This window comes from Mandrillus leucophaeus, unplaced genomic scaffold, assembly GCF_000951045.1.
Source record: "Mandrillus leucophaeus isolate KB7577 unplaced genomic scaffold, Mleu.le_1.0 Scaffold13, whole genome shotgun sequence".
Classification (NCBI taxonomy): domain Eukaryota; kingdom Metazoa; phylum Chordata; class Mammalia; order Primates; family Cercopithecidae; genus Mandrillus; species Mandrillus leucophaeus.
In genome coordinates, this window is record NW_012101254.1 from 6,655,671 (window position 1) to 6,674,530 (window position 18,860).

At 43.8% G+C, this 18,860-nt stretch overlaps 1 protein-coding gene across 8 annotated transcripts in view; it reads left to right on the forward strand.

The window, feature by feature from the left end:
* DTNB (dystrobrevin, beta) overlaps positions 1 to 18,860 on the forward strand; it is a 304,675-nt gene that overhangs the window by 249,719 nt on the left and 36,096 nt on the right. For 4 of the 8 annotated variants that reach the window (XM_011972686.1, XM_011972688.1, XM_011972690.1 and 1 more), the window contains one exon: positions 6,159 to 6,179. The exons of the other annotated variants lie outside the window; for them this stretch is intronic. In XM_011972686.1, the coding sequence (XP_011828076.1) occupies positions 6,159 to 6,179 (21 nt within the window). The remainder of the gene's footprint in view (positions 1 to 6,158; positions 6,180 to 18,860) is intronic. 8 annotated transcript variants of the gene reach the window in all.

Sequence of the window (18,860 nt, forward strand, 5' to 3'; positions counted from 1 at the left end):
TGGCCGTATTTGGGTTGTTTTGCATAGATATGTTTCTACATTAACCCTGTTAGCAGGATTTTTCCTCAGAAATATTTTGTGTCTAAATGGGTCTTGTTTAAAAAAAATCTTATGTAAAAATTTGGCCCAAATCCCTATAATAGTTGTCAGATATCCAGCTAAGCAACCTAGCCCCTCACTCTAAACAGCAGGGATGTACTTAAACATACATGGCTTGTGTAACATCTGAAGCCTCATAGGACTTTAAAAGCCCGGCTGCCATGGAGTTAGTACACCTGTGGGATGGGAGATATCCAGTCGGTATCCAGTCGGGTACAGTGGCTAACGCCTGTAATACCAGCACTTTGGGAGGCCAAGGCGGATGGATCACTTGAGGCCAGGAGTTCAGCCTGGCTGACATGGCAAAACCCTGTCTCTACTAAAAATACAAAAATTAACTGGGCATGGTGGCACGTGCCTGTAATCCCAGCTACTCAGGAGGCTGAGTCAGGAGAATCGCTTGAACCCAGAAGGCGGAGGCTGCAGTGAGCGGAGATTGCACCACTGTACTCAAGCCTGGGTCACAGAGTGAGACTCAGTCTCAAAAAAAAAAAAAAAAATAGGGGATCCACTCACCTCTTCGGTGTGTCACATCTCCCTTTTCAGAAAGATGTTCTCAAATATTACCCAAGCATAGATGGGAAAGTCCCAGTGCCCCAATGTGGTTTTTGTAAAAGGCAAAAGGCGTATGTAAACTGAAGGGAAACCAGAGTGCATCTCCCCTAAGTAACCTTGTACCATCGCCTTTCAGTTGGATTGTCTTAGCGATCCCCAGAACTACTGACTCCAAGCCCCATGCATGCCACTGTGGCCTTCTAGTGTACCACTGATGCTTGTATTCAAGGGCTAAGCAGAATGAGCTAATGCCCGCAACTCTACTCCCAAACCTCGAGTTTCTTTATATTTGCAGCTGTAATCAGTAAAATAAGCAGGACACTGCTGCCCCTGTAGGATCCCCTGCCAGGTTCTTACCCATCTGACAGGCTAAGACTATTCAGACTGGGAGGAAGAATTTGCAAACACAAATCCGGGAATGTTGTCTTTCTATCCATTGGCTAGAATTCACAGTCGAAAATCTCATGCCTTTAGTGTCTAGCTTCCTAAAAGAATTACCACATAATCTTAATTTGTGTATTATATGCATACCTAAAAGTTCATACACAGGAATTACTGACTTCTATTAAAATTTCAGTGTTCTCCTGCTATTAAAAATATATATTCATCAACCCATAAAAGTACCCTTTAGAATCCTAATTTTAGGCCAGGTGCAGTGGCTCACACCTGCAATCCCAGCACTTTGGAAGGCTGAGGTGGGTGGATCACTTGAGGTCAGGAGTTTGAGACCAGCCTGGCCAACATGGTGAAACCCCATCTCTACCAAAAATACAAAAATTACCCGAGAATGGTGGCATGCACCTATAATCCCAGCAGGATTTATCCTCAGAAATACTTTGTGTCTAAATGGGTTTTGTTTAAAAAAAACTTATGTAAAAATTTGACCCAAATCCCTATAATAGTTGTCAAATATCCAGCTAAGCAACCTAGCCCCTCACTCTAAACAGCAGGGATGTACTTAAACATACATGGCCTGTGTGACATCTGCAGCCTCATGGGACTTTAAAAGCCTGGCTGCCATGGAGTTAGTACACCTGTGGGATGTGAGGAACACAGGAGGTAGAGGTTGCAGTGAGTCGAGATCGCACCACTGCACCCCAGCCTGGGCGACAAAGCAAGACTGTCTCAAAAAAAAAAAAAAGAAGAAGAAAGAGAGAGAGAGATAGAGAAAGAGAGAGAGAGAGAGAGAGAAAGAGAGAGAAAATCCTGATTTTAATTTAAAAGGGTTGCCTGCTTTTATTGATGTTCAGTATGCTAGCATTTAATTCTCTCATAAAATAGCTGTAAGCAGTTAGTCAAATGGACAATCAAGGCACATGGTCTGGAATACTCATAAATTAAAATACATCACACAATAAATTTTCATGCCACAGGGAGTTCTTTCATTCTACTGCTTCAGGAAACTATTAGGTACTTTATCTTCTGTCTGAAATGATAATTTAAAGAAGCATACATAAGAAGTGTCATCATTGTTAATTCATTCAACAAAAATCTTAATCCTTTTTTGGAATAAGGCAGGGTTAAAATTAATTTTTTTGTTTATTTAATAAAAATCTGTTGAGTTCCTAAGTGTCATATTAGGTATTTGGAGTATTGTGGTGACTAGACCCAATCCCTGTCACCAAGGAGTACCAAGGTCCCTCCTTCTTTGTTTTTGGTTTTTGTCTGAGATGGAGTCTCACTATGTTGCCCAGGCTGGGGTGCAGTGGCACAATCTTTGCTCACAGCAACCTCCGCCTCCCAGACTCAAATGAGTCTCCTGCCTCCTGCTTCAGCTTCCTGAGTAGTTGGGATTGCAGGCACCCACCACCACAACTGGCTAATTTTTGCATTTTTAGTAGACAGGCTTGGCCTCCCAAAGTGCTAGGATTACAGGCATGAGCCACCCTTTATTCTTTTTAATGACGTGATGTAGACTGACACTTAGGCATTCATATTTCTCTTCATATCTTTCCTTTATACCTTTTTACCTGATTAATGAGTATTAATTAATTACTAGCCTCAAAAAAAAACTTACTGTTTAATCTAGAAGTGTTTATATGTTGGTGTTTCTAATCCATGTTCTACTTCATTTTCCATTTGTCTAATACTGCTTTTGAAACTCATTTACCAGGCCAGGTGCAGTGGCTCATGCCTGTAATCCCAACACTTTGGGAGGCCAAGGCAGGTGGATCACCTGAGGTCAAGACCAGCCTGGCCAACATGATGAAACCCCACCTCTACTAAAAATACAAAAATTAGCCAGATGTGGTGGTGCATGCCTATAATCCCAGGTACTCGGGAGGCTGAGGCAGGGGAATCACTTGAACCCAGGAGGCGGAGGTCACGGTGAGCCAAGATAACACCATTGTACTCCAACCTGGGTGACACAGTGAGACTCCATCTCAAAAAAAAAAAGAAGAAAAAAGAAACTCATTTACCAGATGAATTCTGCAGTTTTGAATTTCAACCTCATTTGCAAATGTTTATCTAGTTTGAGTGTAAATTTTTTTTTTTTTGAGATAGAGTCTCGCTCTGTCACCCAGGCTGGAGTGCAGTGGCATGATCTCGGCTCACTGCAAGCTCCGCCTCCTGGGTTCACGCCATTCTCCTGCCTCGGCCTCCCGAGTAGCTGGTACCACAGGCACCCGCCACCATACCCGGCTAATTTTTTTTGTATTTTTAGTAGAGATGGAGTTTCACCGTGTTAGCCAGGGTGGTCTCAATCTCCTGACCTCATGATCCGCCCACCTCGGCCTCCCACAGTGCTGGGATTACAGGTGTGAGACACCGCGCCCGGCTGAGTGTAAGTTTTTATATAAATGACTATAGTGGCTATGCCATTGCTTTGGCCACCTTGCCAGACCTCGTTCATGTGGAAGAGACTCACATGTTATTAGGTGACATAAGCAGTTCTAAGTTTACACTTTATAATTAAGGTATTATTACCCCCTTTTAAATCAACGTTGGCTCTATCCCTTGTCATCAGTCAATATTTAGTGATCCCAGCTGACTGGTTGATAACACAGAGGTTCTCAGACCTGGGATCTGACCTGCTTACTGTGTTGACAGAGCCTTAAAGGCTTTATCTGAATAAATTTTGTGAGTTTAAATTATACAACACTATCCTAAATAACACTTTGCCAAAGTCCACTCTCTCCCCAATACCAGGCCACATGGAAGGCCTATATGTCCTGGAAGCACTGCCCTGCCCACTGTCCCCAGCCTAACCTGATATATGTCTACTGCAAATTATGATTTCTCTTCTGACAAACTTAAATTGCAATCACCAGATGTCCAAGTATGAAACATTGCTTTCTGAAATTTCCCTATTCTGTTTAGCCACTGCAGTGTTCTCTTTAATACCAAACCTGGAGAAAACTGTGAAAGTAGAGAGATGTCTTAGAAACAGTTCTAAGAAATTACATACTAGTCTTCTGACCTCGGATACAATTTCAGCCTGTTAGGATTGCCCCATCCTTCCCCAACCGTCGCACTTTCCACTTCAACACAGTGCCAGCAATGAAAACACATTTTATAATTGTTTAATAACTGTCCTATGACTGTTTGCCTTGCCTCATGAATATAAGAAAAGTGTCCTGCCCGAAAGAGAGCTTGCTTCCTAACTGCGAAACAGGTGCAAAAACAGAAGCGCTCTGCCTCCTTCACACTGCCAGAGCCGGTGCTCAGCACTCTGAGCCTGGGCTCCTGTGAGTTTGGCTTTGGTCAGGCATCCAGCATCTGGCTTTGATTGTGAAGAGCACCTTCCTGTGCTGAGTTGGGAGTCTCCTTAAGAGATTTCTCAGTGCCCATTTATTTCTAGTCCCTGTCTCTCCTTTGCAGTAATAAAAATTATGTTCTCCAAGTGCTCACTCACCCTCTCCCTTTCGTAATTCCTCTGCTTTACTGAGGTCTTTCTCACCATTGCACCCAGTTCTGTAGACTGTGTGGGAGCAGGAGCACTTACCCATTCCTAAGACTTCCTAGGCACATACATGTTCAGTAAAGACTGGCTGCATGAATTGGTCCAATTTAAATAGAGCCATTGCACAGCTTTTAGATTTACTAGGCCAAAGAGCTGAGGCTCCCTGACCACAGTGACCCATGGTGAGGCACAGAAAGAGGAGGTGGAAGAGACCCATTAAAAGACAGAGTAGATGAGTAGCAAAGAACTGAAGAAAGAGAAACTTGAAAGTATTCTCTTTATCCTTTTTCCTACAGTGTCTGATAGTGCGTTCATTTGGGCAGTCAGCTGATAGCCAGCAAGTGCCTGCTCTATGTTCCATCACCATACGGTTCTAAAAGACAGAGACCGGCCAGGTGCGGTGGCTCACGCCTGTAATCCCAACACTTTGGGAGGTCAAGGTAGGGGGATCACTTGAGGTCAGGAGTTTGAGACCAGCCTGACCAACCTGGTGAACCCCATCTCTACTAAAAATAAAAAATTAGCTGGGCTTGGTGGCACATGCCTGTAATCCCAGCTACTCAGGAGGCTGAGTCAGGAGAATTGTTTGAACCCAGAGGTGGAGGTTGCAGTGAACCCATATCGCACCATTGCACTCCATCCTGGGCAACAAGAGTGAAACTCTGTCTCAGAGAGAGAGAGAGAGAGAGAGATTGATTTAGATGACAGAGACCATTTCTTTATGTTTCCAGTGCTTTCTGCACAAGAAGTACTAAATAAACCTGTACTGAATTAACGAAAAACTGAGGTCAAGAATTCTTTTTTGAATGACCTTTCAGGGTCTCCAAACAGTTTCTGGTTTATTGGGGGAAGTGGGTATGTATGGGACTCACTGGAAAAAAAAAAAAAAAGTGTGCCTGAAAGCAGGTAGATGGGGGTACAGTTCCAACATGTTTAGTGTGGAGAGGGGACCAAATAAGAAAAGAACCTGTCGTGGGCAGACTGCTAGTTGGGAAGTGATGAGAGCAGTGGGTCTCAGACTTGTATGCACCAGAATCAGACAAGGTTGAATGCATTGCCGTGCCCCACCCCTAGAGCTTCGGTTTGGTGGGGATAGGGTAAGGCACGAAGTTTACATCTCTGACAAGTTCCCAGGTGATGCCGATGCCGCTGGTCTGTGTTCCATGCATCGAAAACTACTTGCCTGGATAAATGTACCTAAACACATGTGAATATCATGAATGATGAAATAGAATTACTATTAGAATTTCAAGTCATGGTTGCACTTCCTCTTTCAGATTCCCCTAAACAGCTATGTGAACTGTAGGCAGGTCAGGCCCTCTAGGCCTGTTTCATCTACAGTAAGAATGTTGGCAAGGTGGTTTCTAAGGTTCTTTCCTGCTAGCTCTAGGAGTTAGCATTGAATTACTCGCCGGGCCGAGGTCTGCTGCTTGCTTCGTCCTCTGATGCTCCTGTGGGGGATGGGGCCTTTGATCTCAGCACCCATGGGCCTGGCCTGGTTTGTCTGATTTTTCTATCGTTTCTTCCCAATGTTTGTGGTGATGGGCATTAATTTCTCTCCTTTTTTCCTCTGCCTTTTTTTTCATCTTCAACACTCCAGGAGGAAGAGCAAAAGCAGGCAGTAAGTGAACTTCAGAATTTCCCGCTGGACTCTCGCTCTTGTTGCACGTTCTTTCTTTACTCATGTAAATGTTTCTCCTCTTCTCCCAGCACATCATCTCTGAAGAGGGTTTTACGTGTAAAACTCCCAGTGGGTCTCCCCATGGTGTTGTAAAATGGTCTAAAAGTTCAAAGCATGTTTACCCGGTAGAGCATGTTCTTACTTAAAACCAGAGCTTGTAAGTACCCATCTGTTGTGAGCATTGAAGTGTGCATGATTAGCCAGGCTACCATTGCATTTTCCTGCCTTTCATTCGCTGTTGTTTTGTGTCTGGAGTGATTTTAATTCCTTGAAACAACTTTCGGGGTGCTGGGGTGACCTCGTGTCATGAATGAATGTGCATGAAAATGAGGACTTATTTTGCTAACTATAGATGTCGTGCAGTCTTGACTAGGCTTCTGGATGCTGGGGCTGTGCCAGCCTTCTTAACAAAATTACTGACAACGACTGAGGCACTGACTCCACTTGCAGTGATTTCCTGTTCAGAACCTACTCCAGAGGGAGCTCAGGTTTTTCTGAGCTGTGTGGCTGCTGCATGGTGTTTGGGGGAGGTTTATGTTTGTTTTTGTTTTTCCCGATAGCCACTGACCCACACAAGAAAGTCAATTGCAGACTTATCTACAATATTAGCACCATATGTTTATATAACATAGTAAGGTTTCAAAGCATACATTTTTTAAGCTGAAGCTGAGTTTTTGTTTACCTTGGAGCTTTTTGTCCTTCGGGAGAGAAATATAAAACGTTTAATTTTTAAAATTTGCCTTTTTTTTGAGACGGCGCCTCGCTCCGTCGCCCAGGCCAGAGTGCAGTGGCATGATCTCGGCTCACTGTACCATCTGCCTCCCCGGTTCAAGTGATTCTCCCGCCTCAGCCTCCTGAGTAGCTGGGACTGTAGGCGCGCACCACCACACCCAGCTAATGTTTGTATTTTTAGTAGAGACGGGGTTTCACCATATTGGCCAGGCTGGTCTCGAACTTCTGACCTCATGATCTACCTGCCTCGGCCTCCCAAAGTGCTGGAATTACAGGCATGAGCCACCACGCCCAGTCTACCCGTTTTTTTAAAAAAACACAAATGTATACATGTTTTAGGTTAGGAATATAAAACATTATACTTATAATTTCTAGCTAGGAGAGCAATGGGACCATAGAGTAAAGAGAAAGGAAAGAAGAGATAGGTAGTGAGGGGAGGAGGCGAGAAGAGGGTACGGAGGAGGCAGACTGTCAGAAAGGGAGAAAGAAGATGGTGCATGGCATCAGGAGTGGCCGACAACCCAGAAATCTGATGGCTTTCATGGAACCAAAGTGCACTTGTTTAGGTTTTTGCTAGTTTTGGTTCTTTTTTCTTCACTCACACAGAGTTTATTGCTTCCATCTCTGGCGCTTCTGCATCAGTAGGTACATTTACATGGGCAAAGCAGAACAGGATGGAAATCAAGCCCAGCCATTACATGCTGCTTCCAGGAAGTGACACACATCACTTCCTCTCCATTTCATTGGCCAGAGCAAGTCACATGACCACACTTCACCTCAAGGGGGCTGGGAAGTCTAATCCTCCAGTTTGTCCAGAAGTCCCAGAGAAGCAGATGTTGGAAATACCTCCCCCAAGTAGACGAATGAGTGAGACTGTTGGAGGAAGAGAAAGGAGACTAGTTATCCTTCCAGCTCCTGATAGTCTCATCCCCTTGTTATGAAGTATTCCCTTCCTAGTGATCCAGGGTGTCACTTCACCTGTTGTTGCTGATCACTAGTGTCCCCTACTTCTCTTCAGCCCTCCATACCCCAGAGATGCACTTTGCAGCTGCAGCAACTTGCTGCAAATCTACTTCCAACAGTCTGCCAGACTAGCACAGCATCTCCTGATCTCTCTCTGTGTGCACCCGCTTCAAGTGAGCAGACTGGAAACACCCTACACCTCACCTGAAAACTCTTTCAGAAGAGGGCAAGCATTGTGGATATTGATCTTAGTGGTAGCAGTAGAGCTTCCAGTAGACATTTCATTTAAAAAATTTTTAATCCAAGAAACAGGAATTACCACTGCTGTGATATTAGTTCTCAGGTCAATTTAAAGCTAGTCTTCACTATAAATATTTGCTGAATGATAACCAGTATTAACCAAATTTATAAGATTTTGACTTATAGTCTGTATGAATTAATAATTGTATTAATTATAAGGGACATAACTAGTTCACGTACCTATAGCAGTTATTTTGCTCAAGGCACTCCCAGATAGATCCATTCAGGAGACTAAATTATAGCTCAGAAATATCCTTTATAAAAAGGAATCTGAGCCGGGCGCGGTGGCTGACACCTGTAATCCAACACTTTGGGAGGCCGAGGCAGGTGGATCATGAGGTCAAGAGATCGAGACCATGTGGCTAATGTGGTGAAACCCTGTTTCTACTAAAAATAGAAAAAATCAGCTGGACGTGGTGGTACGCCTGTAGTCCCAACTACTCAGGAGGCTGAGGCAGAAGAATGGCGTGAACCTGGGAGGCGGAGGTTGCAGTGAGCTGAGATTGCGCCACTGCACTCCAGCCTGGGCGACAGAGCGAGACTCCGTGTCAAAAAAAAAAAAAAAAGGAATCCGATTTCCCAAGAAAGCAAATAATAAAAATAACTTTTTAAAAAAGGAATCTGAAAAAATTTTATATTACTGAAAAAAAAACCAAGCTGATTAGTATTATTATTATTATTATTTCTGTGTAAAGAAAATACACTGATACGTAGCATAAAAATCACCTTATCTTTTACAGATAATAATCTATAAAATGCAGGATATCTATAGTTATTTGCATCATTTGAAAATATTTTGAACATTTCTCAGTAAAAGTCCAGTGCTTACAGTCAGAAATATGGTTGTAGGATTCATCAGCATGTTACAGAGGGGACACTAGGGTCACCACAGACTGATTAGGTCCCTACTGGCAATGGTGTTTATGACCATTGGTGCACTTGAGCTATGGGCCACTCCGGTCTTGATCAAACAATATCCCAATCCTAGTCTGGAAAGAGTTCAGATGTACAAGTTCACTCTAGGAACATTTTAGGGTTCCATTTTTCCTAGCGACTCAGTGCACCATAAAATTTCACTGCTGGATCTCTAACACCACATTCACTGAGCTATCCAAGGAAATGGGTTCTGTTTATTCATGAAGGATGTGTTTCCTGCAACATTTGTCTGATCTCTCCTATTAGAAGTTAATTATCTAATAATGATCATCTGGCCTAAAGACTGTAACTTTATATACATTTTATAGAACATTTTATATAATGATCATCAGACTTAAAGACTGTAACTTTAGACAGTGAAAGTTATGTAAGAATAGGAAGCTCCTTTAGGGTGGCCTTGGCCCAGCTTAGGTAGTGGGGCAGTGGTCCAAAGGGTAATATACCTGGCACTCTGAAAATAATGTAATTAGTGGAATATTGGGGAATTGGCTAAGAGAACATTGCCACTCTTGGGACCTTTCCTTTTTCTTCAGTGAGTTTGGCTATCACGTGGGATCTTGCCATCATGTCCTGTCTGATTTCCAAGACCCAGACAAATATCCAGCTACAGCTGTACCAAAGAGAGCAGGTTTGGCCTGGCTCCAGGAAGCCCCCATTTCTGATCACAGCCTACCTAATATGCCTCAAAGGAAGGGCACTCAATGTTTAGTTAGCAATGGTCGACCCACAAGGGCTCACATGAACCTCATGAATATTAACTTTGTAAGTTTAAGAGAAAGTACTTTCAAAAAAACAAGCCTATGCGACATGAAAAAGAAACCTCCTCTTTGTCCATTAAAGAAATTGTTGGTGAACCCCTTGATGTCAGCATGCCTCATGGGTCACGTTCCCGTCTTAGCCTTTGGATACAGTCTCACTGGGAAGCGATTCAGATTCACATGCTTCTGCAGTCTTCTGGGCTCCCTGGCTCTTAATCCTCTGAAATAGAAGCCTGAGTCTACTTCCCGAAAGGCAAAGGATTGCCATTCATTTATTTATTTAGCAGTGTTTTACTATATATGTTCAAGGCAGTGATCCTGGCCTTTTGGAGGTTAAAAAGAGAAATCGTACTCAAAAACCACCATCAAATAGTCTGAAAGTTATTTCATGGTTGACATGATACTCTAAATGCAGAAACTAAAAATAGAAATCGTACTCAAATACCACCATCAAATAGTCTGAAAGTTATTTCATGGTTGACATGATACTCTAAATGCAGAAACTAAAAATAGAAATCGTACTCAAATACCACCATCAAATAGTCTGAAAGTTATTTCATGGTTGACATGATACTCTAAATGCAGAAACACAAGCCGGGTCAGTGGTTTCCTGGGCCTCAGGCACCACTGTGGCCCTCCTAAATTGGCAAACTATACAGACGTCTGTTGGTAAGTGAGGACTGCTGTGCTATACATAGGACTCTCCCACAAACCTGTAGCCTGGTCGCAGTCCCAGGATAGGTGCATAGACTGTCTGCCAGTGTTAACTCCCTCCCACACATGGCCTTGCGAGAGTCGGCAGGGTGTATTCATCCATCGGCCTTGGCACCTGTACTCACCGTAGGGACCTGGCAGTTTGTTGTTATTTTTTTTCCAAAAAGAGGAAATATCACTACAATATTAAAAATAGGTTTGGCTTTTCTTTTTTTCTTTTCTTTTTTTTTTTTTTTGAGACAGAGTTTCGCTCTTGTTGCCTAGTCTGGAGTACAATGGCATGATCTCAACTCACTGCAACCTCCGCCTCCTGGGTTCAAGTGATTCTTCTGCGTCAGCCTACCTAGTAGCTGGGACTACAGGTGCACGCCACCACGCCCGGCTAATCTTTGTATTTTTAGTAGAGATGGGGTTTCGCCATGTTGGCCAGGCTGGTCTCAAACTCCTGACCTCAGGTGATCTGCCTGCCTCAGCCTCCCAAAGTGCTGGGATTACAGCCATGAGCCACTGCACCCAGCCATGGTTTTTCTTTATGATTAAGTATAAGTTTATTTGAGCCCAAAGCTTGAGGATGGCCCCTCCCAGGAGCAAAGATTCAAATATACATTCTGATTAGCAGCAGTTGTAGTGAGTTTAAAAAAAAAAAAAATGAAAAGGCAGTTCCTAAGTTGTTTACCAAGAACTTACATTAAAGTAACATAAGCAGGGCACGTGTTCTCAGAATCTCCTGAGGTTGTGTCACAGGCCAGATAAGTTTTTTAAAAATAATAACATAAGCTATTGATTATGTATACTTTGTTCTTTTTATCACAGATTCCAGGAACATGAAGCTAATGAGTGAAGCAGCTAGTCAGGAACAAAATGCCTTTAAACCATTGCCCCTCCGACATGGCAAGCGGCGTGTCTGAAGCCCCATACCTGTGTCTCTCGGGACCTGATCAATTTTGAATACCTGATATAATTCAGACTTCCTGGAGTTATTTTTGTTCTAATTTCCCCTCTTTTCATCAAGATCTTTCTAGGAAAGCATCATAGATGAACAAAAATGGTTTTGGTTCCTTTTATGTTCAGGAACTTAGTCTTGTGTAGCCAGAAGGCTCATTCCCGGATGGTCCTGTCTTGCATGGTGGGGATGGGAGATGGGTGTTTGTATTTCACTCCCCCAAAACTCCCTGAGTACCAAACAAGAGTCTGAGGATACAAGGGAAAAGTAGCTTTGGGGTGTATGCCAAAGCCCCCCAATATTTTTAATCACTCTCATCAATGTCAGGCTGAGATTTCCTTACCTACTTCTTAAATTTCCCTCCTGTACTATATTTCTGTCTTTTCCTCTCCTGACCAGAATGCACACAGCATATGAAAACCATCCTTCAGGGCCTCCAAGAAAATTATCTCCTCAGCCAACTGGAGGAATTCTTCCACTGGAAGAATATTGAATTCCTAGGACACACTGCCTCCCCCAGAATACTACAGACTGAATCTCAACAAAGCATTAACAGAAAAGGATGAAGAAAAATGACTTGTAGGCTTGGAGCCTAAGAAGAATCTGGGGAAATGATGGGTGTCATTTACTGACAAGTGAAAATAGAGACATGATCTGGGTTAGGAGGGGATTTCGATCTGATTTTGAACATACTATTATGTCCTATAGCCAGGCAGTCAAGCAGAAAGATCTGCTAGGTATTGGACATGTGCGACTGAAATTTCAATGGGAAAACAGGGCTAGCAATGTAGACCTGGAACCCTTCAACACAAAATGAGGATTGAAACCATAAACATGAGCCTTAGGGAAAACGCATAGTAGACAAAAAGAAGAAAGAGGAGGCAGGAGAAGGACCGTCAGGTCTTTTGGAAGCCCAGATAATTGCAAGAAGGAGGAATTTAGTAAGACAGTAAGACAAGAAAGCCCGTGAATCTGACAATAAGGAAGTTACCAGCAACTTGGGAAAGAAAATGTTCAGTAGAGTAGTAAAATGCACCCAGCTCTCAAAAGTGGGCTTTGTCCTGTCTGAACCCCTCAACACCACCTCCCGTCAAATAATGTCACCCCACTGAACGGAGATGTAAATCTTAAATCTGTGAATTACACGTGAATGGACTGCCCTTCCCACTAATCGAGTCTTGTTGGCTAAATCCCATTTCTTTTTCATCTAAACAAGCACGTAACCTTTACAAACCTCATTTTCCTCGTCAGTAAACTTTCAGCTCCACAATTCTTGGATCCTTTCATCATTGTACCAATTGGTATTCTGGAGAAAGGCTATAAACCTAAAAGAGTCTCCAGAGATCTTTTTGGGTCCTCGCCTATAGAGGAATGAATGAATGAATGAATGAATGAATGAATGAATGAATGAAATCCAGTTGGGTTTATTTCACTGAATTCTCCTTTCCTGACTTTGAAATCCTGTGGCCCTTACTTCATTGTCTGGGTTTTCTTTCAATAACTTCTTCCCCAGGGTTTATTCATACCAGCCTCCCACCTGCCACTTTTCCAGATACAAGAAAGTATCCTAAGAAAACATCAGCTGCATCCCTGATGCCCTTCTCCTGTGGCTCACCTGCGCGATTCTTGGCCATGTCTCCAGCAGGACAGGTTTCTCTGGCATTCTTCCTCTCTGCTGTGCCTCACCCCAGCCTCTTCTCTCAGCATGGGATTGTCTCCATAACCCTTCACTCTGAGAGCATCTGGAGGCATTTCGTCAAATCATGAAGCTGTACCAGTCTCTAGGGTAACAGGTTTTATAGCTGACCCTCAGGTTGGTTCTGATGTTCCATAGTAATGGTAATGCTAAGGTTTGAAGCGTCCTTTATGGAAAAGAACGTCTGCTTAGTTTCAGCTAAAAGATGCATGTTATAATAAGTACTGTAGACTCTTTACACTTTTCTCCATTTACTCTTAATCATGGTTTGGCAGTATGCATTTGGAGCTGCAATATAGATGCCCTGATGTTTAAAAAAAGAAAAGTAGAAAGCTGTTTTATAAAATTACAGGCAATGCAGTTAACTGTAGCTGAAGTGGTACTGTTTTTTTTGTTTGTTTGTTTGTTTGTTTGAGGCAGAGTCTCACTCTTGTTGCCCAGGCTGGAGTGCAATGGCATGATCTCCACTCACTGCAGCCTCCACCTCCCAGGTTCAAGTGATTCTCCTGCCTCAGCCTCCCAAGTAGCTGGAATTATAGGCATGCACCACCACACCCGGATAATTTTTTTGTATTTTTAGTAGAGACAGGGTTTCTCCATGTTGGTCAAACTGGTCTTGAACTTCTGACCTCAGGTAATCTGCCCGCCTCTGCCTCCCAAAGTGCTGGGATTGCAGGTGTGAGCCACTGCGCCCGGCCGGTCTCAAACTCTTGACTTCAAGTGATCCACCTGCCTCAGCCTCCCAAAGTATTGCTACTGTGCCCGGCCAAGTGGTACTTTGTTAATTTTTTTTTAATTTCAATAGCTTTTGGGGTACAAGTGGTTTTTGGTTACATGGATGAGTTATTTAGTGGCGAATTCTGAGATTTTGGTGCACCCGTCACCCAACTAGTGTACATTGCACCCAATACATAGTTTTTTATCCTTCACCGCGCTCCCAACCTCTCCCTTCTGAGTCTCCATAGTCCATTATATCACTCTGTGTTTTTGCATACTTATAGCTTAGCTCCCACTTATAAGTGAGAGCATACAGCATCTGGTTTTCCATTCCTGAGCTACCGCACTTAGAACTGTAGCCTCCAGGTCCATTCAGGTTGCTGCAAAAGATATTCCATTACTTTTTATGGCTGAGTAGTATTCCATGGTGTTTATATACCACGTTTTCTTGATCCACTCATTGGTCGATGGGCCCTTAGGTTGGTTCTGTATCTTTGCAATTGTAAATTGGGCTGCAATAAACATATGTGTGCATGTGTCTTTTTCATATAATGACTTCTTTTCCTTTGGGTAGATACCCAGTAGTGGGATTGCTGGATCAAATGGTAGGTCTACTTTTAGTTCCTCAAAAAATCTCCATCCTGTTTTCCATGGTAGTTGTGCTAATTTACATTCCCACCAGCAGTGTATGAGCATCCCCTTTTCACCACATCCATGCCAACATACACTGTTTTTGGACATTTCGATAATGACCATTCTTGCAGGAGTAAGGTAGTAATCTCATTGGGGTTTTGATTTGCATTTCCCTCAGGTTAGTGATGTTGAGCATTTTTTCATATGTTTGTTGGCCATTTGTATATCTTCTTTTGAGAAATGTCATGTCATTTGCTGAAGTGGTACTTTTATTATAGTAAGGATCCATGCCAGCACACCACTGCTCTGCACTGATGGCTAACCATAGACTCTTCAGTTATTTTATTATTATGTATTATTAATTTAAGTGTATATACAATTCTCTGTTAATTGCTTTCACAGTGCAAATTTCAACTCCAATTTTTAACCTGCTCAGACCTCAGAAAATCACGAGAGATTCTAGGAGACTGTCAGATCTGTAGCCACCCCAGGATATCCCAATGTGCAGAAGATACGGCAGTCTATTCTTGGGTCCCTTAAAGGTCTAACTAACCTGAGGCTGCTGGCTGCCTGCCCTTCTTTCCACAGCAGCTCACCACCCAGGAAAATAGCCCTGGGCAGACCATTCTCTGTAGGACCTCATGACTAAGTTGCCCTCAGCCGTCCTTCTCATTCTCAGCACTAGTGACATTTGGGGCCAGATAACTCTGTTTTTGCAAGTAGTTGTCATAGGTGTTGTAGAAAAACATATGTGTTTTTTTTGGTAGAGATGGGATTTCATTATGTTAGCCAGTGTTGGCCAAGCTAGTCTTGAAGTCTTGAACTCTTTTTTTTTTTTTTTTTTTGAGACAAAGTTTCACTCCTGTTGCCCAGCCTGGAGTGCAATGGCATCATCTCGGCTCACCACAACCTCCGCCTCCCAGGTTCAACCAATTCTCCTGCCTCAGCCTCCCAAGCAGCTGGAATTACAGACATGCTCCACCACACCTGGCTAATTTTTTTTTTTTTTGTATTTTTAGTAGAGACAGGGTTTCTCCATGTTGGTCAGGCTGTTAAGGATGTTTAGCAGCATCCTTAACTTTACCCACTAAGCGCCAGTAGTAGCCGCTACTCTCAGGCCCCTATCAAGTAAAATTGCCCCCTTGTTAATTGGAAGCCCTGCTCTGAGTCCAGAGAACCTTTCTCTGTGATACCAGTATGAGCCTCCCTGGCATTCTCAGAACCCCTTATTCTGAAGTTTGGCTATGGGAAGGGTGGGACCCTACAGATCCCTCTTCTGCACATATTTCCTGCTTCTGTTGATGCTGTTATCAGCACCGCCGTATCCCTGCCAGCCATCGCCAGCCTCCTGCTCTTCCCTCTCAGTTGCCAACTTCTAGTCCATTTTTTCTCCCAAAAGTTGCTCTCCCTCTTTCTATTCCTGTACCTCATTCCAGCCTCCATTATCTGTCAACTAGTTTTGGAAAAGCCTCTTTATTGATAGAACCCTGTCTCCAGTCTCTTGTTTCTCAGTTCCTCCCTGCCATTGCCCAGAGCTCGATTCCTGAGCACAGACTAGACTGGCCACATCCCTCCCCTCCTTAGAAACCTTCACTGGCTTCTCTTGCCTTTGCCTGTAGCAGGAGTCAGCAGGCATTTTCTTAAAAGATTAGATAGTAAATATTTCAGGCTTTCCAGGCCAAACCAGATATTATGTAGGTACTATATAACCATTTAAAATGTAACCATTAAAAAATGTAAAAATCATTCTTGGCTCATGGTCTGTTAAAAAAAAAAAAAAAAGACAACAACAACAAAACAAAAAGCAAAAAGCAAAACTGGTGGTGAAAAAAAGTAGAACATTTTATTTATTTATTTATTTATTTATTTGAGATGGTATCTTCCTCTGTCGCCCAGGCTGGAGTGCCATGACGCAATCTTGGCTCTCTGCAACCTCCGCTTTCCAGTTCAAGTGATTCTCTTGCCTCAGCCTCCCGAGTAACTGGGATTACAGGCGCCCACAGCCACACCCAGCTAATTTTTATATTTTTAATAGAGATGGGGTTTCACTGTGTTGGTCAGGCTGGTCTTGAACTCCTGACCTCAAGTGATCTGCCTGCCTTAGCCTCCCAAAGTGCCGGGATTACAGGTGTGAGCCACTGCACCCAAGCCAGAACATTTTATTTTGAATGGTGGTTAGTTGGGCCAAGCATGGTAGCTCATGCCTGAAATCCCAGCACTTTGAGAAGCCGAAGCAGATGGATCACTTGAGCCCAGGCATTTGAAATCAGCCTGGGCAACATGGCAAAATTTCATCTCTCCAAAAATACAGTAATTAGCCAGGCATGGTGTCACCTACTCGGGAGGCTGAGTTGGGAGGATCACTTGAGCCCAGGAGGTCAAGGCTGTGGTGAGCCACGATCTTGCCACTGCACTCCAGCCTGAGTGCACTCCAGACAGAGCAAAACTCTGTGTCAAAAAATAACAAATAAAAAAAAAATAATGGTGGCAAGTTGGATTTTCCACGGGTTGTATAGTTTTCCTATCTGTGGCCTATTATTTTTTAGTTTTTGGGAGAGTTTCACTCTTGTCACCCAGGCTGGAGTGCAATGGCACGATCTCGACTCGCTGCATGCAACCTCTGCCTCCTGGGTTCTAGCAGTTCTCCTACCTCAGCCTCCCAAGTAGCTGGGATTACAGTCACGTGCCACCATGCCTGGCTAATTTTTGTATTTTTAGTAAAGACGGGCTTTCACCTTGCTGGCCAGGCTGGTCTTGAACTCCTGACCTCAGGTGATCCACCCACCTCAGACCCTCAAAGTGTTGGGATTACAGGTGTGACGCACCGTGCCCAGCCCTTATCTGTTGTCTGTTAAATAAGCTGCTCATTTACGGCTCTGGCTGCTCACCGTCGCCACTTCTCCTTTACTTCTCCTCTCCTGCTACAGGTCTTCCCTGTTCCTCACACTCCAGCCTCATCTCTCCAGCCCAGTACCCTCGGTCATGTACTGTCCCCTGCCTGGTTTGCCCTTTCCAAGCCTCCTCTGCCCATTGCAGTTATACCCCTCGAGATACTCTCAGCTGCCACCTCTTCTACCAAACTTAACCCTGTTCCATAACATCAGGCCAGGCTGCTTTTCCTCTGTTCCTCTACTGTGGCCCCTATTTCATCCTGTTTGGTGTGCTGGTTGCATACGTACCTGACTCCCTCGGGATAGGTCTGCTGAGAGTGGAGACATTGCCTCAGCTGCATAGCCCTCTACCCCTAGTACCTTTCAAAGTAGAAGAACAACAGGTATCACTCTATGGACCAAGTGTGTGGAGTGTTTCATGTTCATCCTCACCAACCTGAGAGGGTAGATATTGTTATTCCCACTGTACATATGAAGAACCGTAGGTGCAGACAGGTTAGGTAATTGCTCAAGATCACACAGCTAGTAAATGGCAGCCGGAATCCAAACTAGGTTCATCAAGGCTGGGCACAGCAGCACACGCCTGTAATCCCAGCTATGAGGGAGGCTGAGGTGGGAGGATCACTTGAAGCCAGGAGTTTAAGACCAACCTGGGCAACATAGCAAGACCCCATCTCAAAAAGAAAAACAAAAACTAGGTTTATCCAATTGCGAAGCCTGGACTGTAACCACTATATTATATATAACAGGAACTTAACAAAGTGCAGCGTGTCCTTGTTGAATAAAGGTGCCGTACCTCACCACACAAGTTTGGCTTACCTATAAGTAACATTTACATTAAGCTCATTGAATTTTAAAACCCACTGATAGGTCCCAGCTGCCTTCCTGCCAATAGATTTAGCTGTCTGAATAAGGACCGCATCCTCCTGAGAACCTAGCCTAGCCTAGTTTTTGTTTCTAGTATGCAATCTGAGTGTTTGGCATTCATTGTATAGGTATTTTTCTCTTGATTGGTGAGGTCTCTCATCATTTTGAAGAGAACTGGCTTTGAAATCTTGCAGTGAAGACTAGTGGTATACAGGTCAGGCGCAGTGGCTCACCCCTGTAATCCCAACACTTTAGGAGGCCAAGGGAGGTGGATCACTTGAGGTCAGGAGTTCGAGACCACCCTTGTCAACATGGCGAAACCCCATCTCTACTAAAAATACAAAAATTAGCTGGGTGTAGTGGCGGGCGCCCATAATCCCAGCTATTCGGGAGGCTGAGGCACAAGAATTGCTTGAACCCAGGAGGCGGAGGTTGCAGTGAGCCGAGATCACGCCACTGCACTGCAGCCTG